Genomic DNA, 6896 nt, shown 5'->3' on the forward strand with positions numbered 1-6896 from the left:
AGGACACAGCACAGAGAAGAAGTTGCTGCAGGATCGTTTATTTTGCTTAAATACAGTGTGAAACTCCCACTGACACAAAGTCTGTGGGCCAGAGAAGCAGGGTGGATACTGAAGTAGAAGGGAATGAAAAGTGACATTCCTGTGAAGACAAGAACATCGTAAATTGGAAAAAGGAAAACTGATGTAAAGCAGGAAAGACAGACTTGGCCTGTCATGACCTACACTGGGAGCCCTTTGCAGAGGAAAGCAGGCAGTGTATGGCTGCTGAAAGACATCGAGTCACCAACTTCCTCACAGCACCCCTGAGCTCCTGATTCTTCAGGCTGTAGATGAGGGGGTTCACTGCTGGAGGCACCACCGAGTACAGCACTGCCACCACCAGATCCAGGGATGGGGAGGACATGGAGGGGGGCTTCAGGTAGGCAAAGATGCCAGTGCTGATAAACAGAGAGACCACAGTCAGGTGAGGGAGGCACGTGGAAAAGGCTTTGTGGCGTCCCTGCTCAGGGGGGATCCTCAGCACAGCCCTGAAGATCTGCGCATAGGACCCCACAATGAAAACAGAACACCCAAAGAAGAAACAGGCACCAACCACAAGAAGCCCAAATTCCCTGAGGGAGTCACCTGAGCAGGAGAGCTTGAGGATCTGGGGGATTTCACAGAAGAACTGCTCCACAGCATTGCCTCGGCAGAGGGGTAGTGAAAATGTATTGGCTGTGTGCAGCAGAGCATTGAGAAACCCAGTGCCCCAGGCAGCTGCTGCCATGTGGGCACAAGCTCTGCTGCCCAGGAGGGTCCCGTAGTGCAGGGGCTTGCAGATGGCCACGTAGCGGTCATAGGACATGATGGTGAGAAGGGCAAACTCTGCTGTAAAAAAGAATACTACAAAGAAGACCTGTGCAACACATCCTGTGAAGGAGATGGCTGTGGTGTCCCAAAGGGAACTGGCCATGGATTTGGGAACAGTGGTGGAGATGCAGCCCAGATCCAGGAGGGAGAGGTTGAGCAGGAAGAAGTACATGGGGGTGTGGAGGTGCTGGTCGCAGGCTGTGCTGGTGATGATGAGGCCGTTGCCCAGGAGCACAGCCAGGGAGATGCCCAGGAAGAGCCAGAAGTGCCAGAGCTGCAGCTCCCGCGTGTCTGCGAATGGCAGGAGGAGGAAGTGGGTGATGGAGCTGCCGTTGGACATCTGCTGCCCTAACTTACAGAAAAAAAAGACTGTGACAACTGAGGGAACACTGTTCAAAATTGTTTCCCTCAGACCCTCACTCCTAGACACAGATGTAGTTTTCTATGAGACATTCCTTCAGCTCCGTGGCTTGAGCCCTGTTTGGTTCTGGCCGTGTGTGCAGTGAAGAGCAGAGCATCTGCCCATGGGCTCTTGATCCATCACTCGTACTCTGCAGAGGTGGTACAGGCAGGGACCAGTCCTGGTGCTCAACTTTGTCCTGTGGAGCTCCTGCTAATGCAGAAGGGTGTCAGCAGATGCACTCCCAGTGCTAAGGAACGGGAATGGCACTTGACCAGTTCCAGGGGTTTGACAGTTCCCAGCATCTCCCCTGGGCCTGGCTGAGAGAGGCCCGGGCAGAGCAGCCGGCTCTCAGGACAGCGTTCCCCTGCCCCAGCCGTGCAGCCGCCTCCCAGCACCAGCACTGCCGGGCAGCTGCTCCCAGCCCCGGGGCTCTGCAGAGGGCACTGGGCACGTGGCTGCAGAGCGGCACCACGGCTCTGTGGGAGCTCTGCCTGCAGGGGAGGGGGGTCACGCCTTGGACCCCCGGCCCTGAGGGCAGAGCTGTGCTGGGTGGCAGAGGAGCCAAGGGGGCTTGCTCAGAGGAAGGGCTCTGCATGCAAGGGCTCACAGGGGTAGTTCTGAATTCTCCCTGCCACAGCAGTTCTGGGTTTAGTTTTCTCCCATTCCCAGATCATAACCTTGCTACCTGGAGATTTTCCAGCTGGGAGGTGTTTCCCTGGCCCATGTCTTTCCCTGTGAGTGCTCACAGACCCCATGTGAACCTCTCTGCACTCACCTTGGTCCTCCACAAACCTGCCTGTTTTAAGGGAACTGCCTGGGCACATGTTCCTGTTTGCAGGTGGAGAAGGGGAGGTCAGACCAAGCCTGATGGGTGCTGCTGGTGCTGTCCGTAGGCAGAGGAGTGGCTGAAGGCACTTCAGGATGCTCATATCGCACCTGCTGGTCACCCAAAGTTCCACCTCAGGAGTCTCAGAGACTTGTTCAAGGTGCATGAGAGCTCCTTTTCATTTCTACCCCAAATTCATCACAAACGGGAATCTGAGAACAAAGGCTCGGAAAAGCTCCTTGTTTTTATAGCAACCTCTGCCTTGAGCTTCCCCTTGGAGACTCCCTTTGGAAATCTTCTAGGCAGATCTGGAGCTGTGACTAACCGTGACCCACAGAGAACCCTCTCCACAGGAGCTGTGCCCTTCGACTGTCCTGCTGGGGTCAATCCTTCCCCCCCAGCTTCTCCCTCAGCGCCGTGGGGAGCTCCCGGGCAGGCTGAGTGCTGACCCTGGCAGGCGGCAGAGTCCCTGCCCCGGCACACAGCCCCTGGGGTGCAGGGACCCTGCTCGCAAGGACAGCGCTGGGCACCCCTGGCTGCACACCCACATTCACACCCTGCAGCCAGCCCCGCGACAAGGGACCTGTCTTGTCCTGGCCCTCGCATGGTGCAGAGGGAAGCCCTGCTCTGGAGTGACACCTGGAGCACCCTTGGGTGCCCAGTGGCCATGGGCACGATGCTGCCGCCATCACAAAGCCGTGGCGGTCGCTGTGGAGACGCCCATTGTGACGGGGGCCCCCCCGGTGAGCGTGGGCTATTTAAGGAGCGAGAGCCCTGCAGGAACCAGTGCAGAGGAGACCCCTCCCTGGGGAGGCTGCATCTCCCCTGGCTGCCCTGCGCATCCAGGTACGTGTTCTTTGACTTTTCAATCCTACTTTAGTGTTCGCTTGAAACACGTTGTGGGTGCGTGCTCTAAAGGGAGGAGAAGCTGTCAGGAGATGCGCTGGTGCCATCCCAGCTGGAGGAGCAGGGGAGAGGTGAGGAGGAGGCCCTGGGCTTGTTCATGTGCTTGGAGCTCAGCTCTGGTTGCAGAGGTGCTGGGGGCGAAGCAGGAGCCTTGTGTGTGCAGGAGCTGCTGGTGTGAGAGGTGCTGAGAAGGTGTGAGGGCAGGAGCAGCCCCTGGGCAGTGCAGCTGCTGGTGCTGTCCCTGGGAGCTCAGCACAAGGGGACCTGCCTGGCTCCAGCAACGTGTGCGGAAGCCCACCGGGCATTGCGGAAGGCAGGAGGGGTCCCGGTGGGCTCTGGTAAAGGCCAGGCCAGCGCCGGGCATTGCGGAAGGCTCCAGTGCTCTGCTGGGCTCTGGCAATGCATTCTGGAAGGTGACAAAGGCCCTGGCAGGCGCAGGCATAGCCCAGAAGCCCACCGGGCACTGCGGAAGGTGGGAAGGAGCTGGTGGGCTCTGGCCACCCCTGCGCAATCCTGACTGGGGCAATGCCCGCGGGAGCCCCTGTGCTCCCACAGCAACAGTGCCAGGACAGGAGCTGTTGCTGGGTCCTACTTTCCATTAGTAAGCACTAGAACTGCCCCAAAATTGGTTAAGACGCAAAAATGGGGGGTCAAATGCGGGGGTACCCCCAGAATGAGGGAAATTGGGGGCACCTGAAAATGGAGGCAAGCCATAAGTGAGAGGCACACCATAAGTGAGGAACACTCCCAAAATGGGCACCCCAAAACTAAGGGGCACCTTTGTTTTTTGGGGGTTGCCTTATATATAAATGGGGTCACCCAAAAATTGGGGTCACCCTCAGAGAGGTCATGGGAACCCTCAAAAGTGGGTGGAAGGTGTAGCACTGATAAGTAAACCAGGTATTTTTCTCAATCATTGCTCTCCATGAACTCAGGATTGATATGTAAAGCAGATATTTGTCTCAAGCATTGCTCTCAGTGAGCTATGAACTGCAGCGGATGGGATGAGACTGCTTACCCCTCAGAGAGAGACTTTATTTATATAAAACAACTTGTGCATTCAGCTCTGTTGGTTCAACTGCACCCTTGCACAGGGAGGAGACTGGGATGTTTCAGTTCTGACAAGGGGGCTGGAACATCCTGGCAAGAAACAAAAAGCAGACGGGAACATCCTTGCAGGAACCAAAAAGCGGACTGGAACAGCCTTGCAGGAACAAACTGTATGGGCAGCAGATAAAAACCTGCTGAAACGCACGATTCACGGATGCAGCACATGGTTGGTTGCAGCTGTTGCACAATGCTGGGACAACAGCTATCTGATTGACATCTGGACAAAATACGGTATAAAGGACCACCGGCTGGTTGGAAGACTTCTCCCACTGATCCAGACGATGGGAGACGATACGACTCCGTGGTCGTAACTTAACTACTCAACTCTCTCTGTCTGCAAATCTATTGATATACTGCTTCTATCCTTTTTTCCCTACTCTTCCTCTTTTCCTTCTTCTCTTTTATTCTCTTTTATTTTTTTACAATAGTTTTAGATAGTAAATTGCATTATTTGGACATTTGACTTCGTTTGTGTCTTTATTTCACCCCACGAGATCCAAGTCCTGTTTGTACTGTCCACTGGGGCGTGACAGAGGGGAAGAGGGTGAACTCTCTTGAATGGGTGCTGGGGCTGAAGAAGCAGCAGAGAGAAGCACCTCAAGATGCTCTTGGCTCTGCACAAGTGTCTGGCAGCCAGATGGGACCCCAAAACCTGGCATCCCTGAACACAAACCCCATCCCCCCGCACCCAAAATCCCACCGGGGAGCCCCAAATCCCCTCAATCCCAAACCCCACAGTTTCAAAGCCACCCTGGCTCAGCGCAGCAGCCAGGAGCCCCCTGAAAAAGGGGTGCTCTGAAAAGTGGGGGTCCCCCAGCACTGGCTCTGGGGCCCCCCAACATGCTCTGGGACCCCAAATCCACTGGGGAGATTGCAAAATTGCTTTGGGCTCCCCAAAATAACACTGGCACCCCCAAAGTGACCCCCAGACTCACAGGGGTTTAGTAGTGAATTCAGGGGGTCAGAGGGGATGAACCTGCCAATAAAGTGGCACTCCAAAACCACGCTTCCCCCCTTCAAGGGCCCTGGAGGAACCCAAAGCAATTGCAGTGCCCCCCAGAATACTGGGTAACCACCAAATCTCCTTGAAGCACCACAAGAGCAGGCAGGACCCCCAAATGGGGGGCCTGGGGCAGCCCAAAAGTGGACTGCACCCGCCCCCCCCCAACATCCCTGGCCTCTCCCAGCTGAACCTGGGGACCCAAAATCCTTGAGGGGCCCTACCAAACACCCCCGACCCCAACTGGGGGTGCCCCAAAAAATCTGCTCCCCCTGTGCAGCAGGTACTGGGAGCACTGGGAGGGACTTGGAAGGAATGAGAGGGACTGGGAGCACCTGCAGCAGGCAGTGGGAGAATGGGAGCACCGGAAGGGACTGGGAGTTGAGCACCGCTGCAAGCGGGAAGACTTGCGGCAGGGACTGGGAGCACTGGGATATTGAAACCCCAGCAGTATCTGGGGCCATAGTGGCCTATATTGGTCTGTACTGGTGCATACTGGTCCGTACTGCTCCGTACTGGGATGTGTAAAATTGCAGATGTCACCAAGTCAGGTGGGAGTGTTGATCTGCTGGAGGGTGGGAAGCTCTGCAGAGGGATCTGGACAGGCTGGATCCATGGGCTGCGGCCAGTGGGATGAGGTTCAACAAGGCAAAGTGCCGGGTCCTGCACTTGGGCCACAACAACCCCCTGCAATGCTCCAGGCTTGGGGCAGAGGCTGGAAACTGCTCATGGGAAAGGAGCTGGGGGTGCTGATTGATGGAGCTGAGCATGAGCAGCTTGTGCCCGGGCAGCCAAGAAGCCACCAGCATCCTGGCCTGTATCAGCACCAGTGCGGCAGCAGGGCCAGGGCAGTGATTGTCCCCCTGCACTGGGCACTGGTGAGGCTGCGCCTCAAATCCTGTGTTCAGTTCTGGGCCCCTCACTACAAGAGAGACATTGAGGTGCTGGAGCAGGGCCAGAGAAGGGCAACGGGGCTGGTGCAGGGCCTGGAGCACAAGTGTGATGAGGAACGGCTGAGGGACCTGGGGGGGTTTAGTCTGGAGAAGAGAAGGCTCAGGGGGGACCTTAACGCTCTCTACAACTGCTTGACAGGAGGATGGAGCCAGGAGGGGGCTGGTCTCTGCTCCCAAGGAACAAGTGACAGGACAAGAGGAAACGGCCTCAAGCAGCACCAGGGGAGGTTTAGATGGAGATGAGGAACAATTCCCTTCCCAAAGGGTGCTCAGGCATTGGAACAGGCTGCCCAGGGCAGTGCTGGAGTCACCGTCCCTGGAAGTGTTCACAAACTGTGTAGCCAAGGCCCTCAGAGACACAGGTAAGTGGTGGCCTTGGCAGTGCTGGGGAATTGTTGGACTTGATGATCTTAAAGATCTTTTCCAAGCTGGTTGATTCTATGATTCTCCTGCCGTGCTCCTGGTCATACAGCCCGGGATGCTGCTGTCCTCCCTTGCTGCCAGGGCACACGCTCCCTCCTGTCCAGCTCCTGGCCCCCCAAACCTTTCCCATGGGCTGCTCCCAGCCAGGCAGCCCCAGCCTGTGCCAGTGCAGGTGAGTCCCCTGCAGGGACACCTGTGTCCCCTGCTCTCCTCCCCACGACACCCTGAAAGAGAGCTCTGCAGCCCCCCCATGCCATCCCATTTCCCCACATCAGCACAACAGCCCCAGCCGTCGGGCTCCTCCAGAGCTCTGACTGCTCCAGGCACAGAGCAGCCATCCCAGGGCTGAAGCAGCCTGAAAGCTGATTTCATTCCCCTTCATTCCTGCCATGTGAGGACATATCACAGAGAAGAAGTTGCTGCAGG

General features: G+C 56.7%; 1 protein-coding gene across 1 annotated transcript; it reads right to left on the minus strand.

Moving 5' to 3' along the window:
* Positions 1 to 211: 211 nt before the first annotated feature.
* Positions 212 to 1276, minus strand: LOC115602892 (olfactory receptor 14C36-like). Its single transcript, XM_030474329.1, has one exon. It carries the CDS (start codon positions 1187 to 1189, stop codon positions 212 to 214), a length of 978 nt encoding a protein of 325 aa, XP_030330189.1. The 5' UTR covers positions 1190 to 1276.
* Positions 1277 to 6896: the final 5620 nt, after the last annotated feature.

The sequence above is a fragment of the Strigops habroptila genome, unplaced genomic scaffold, assembly GCF_004027225.2.
Source record: "Strigops habroptila isolate Jane unplaced genomic scaffold, bStrHab1.2.pri NW_022045583.1_ctg1, whole genome shotgun sequence".
Classification (NCBI taxonomy): domain Eukaryota; kingdom Metazoa; phylum Chordata; class Aves; order Psittaciformes; family Psittacidae; genus Strigops; species Strigops habroptila.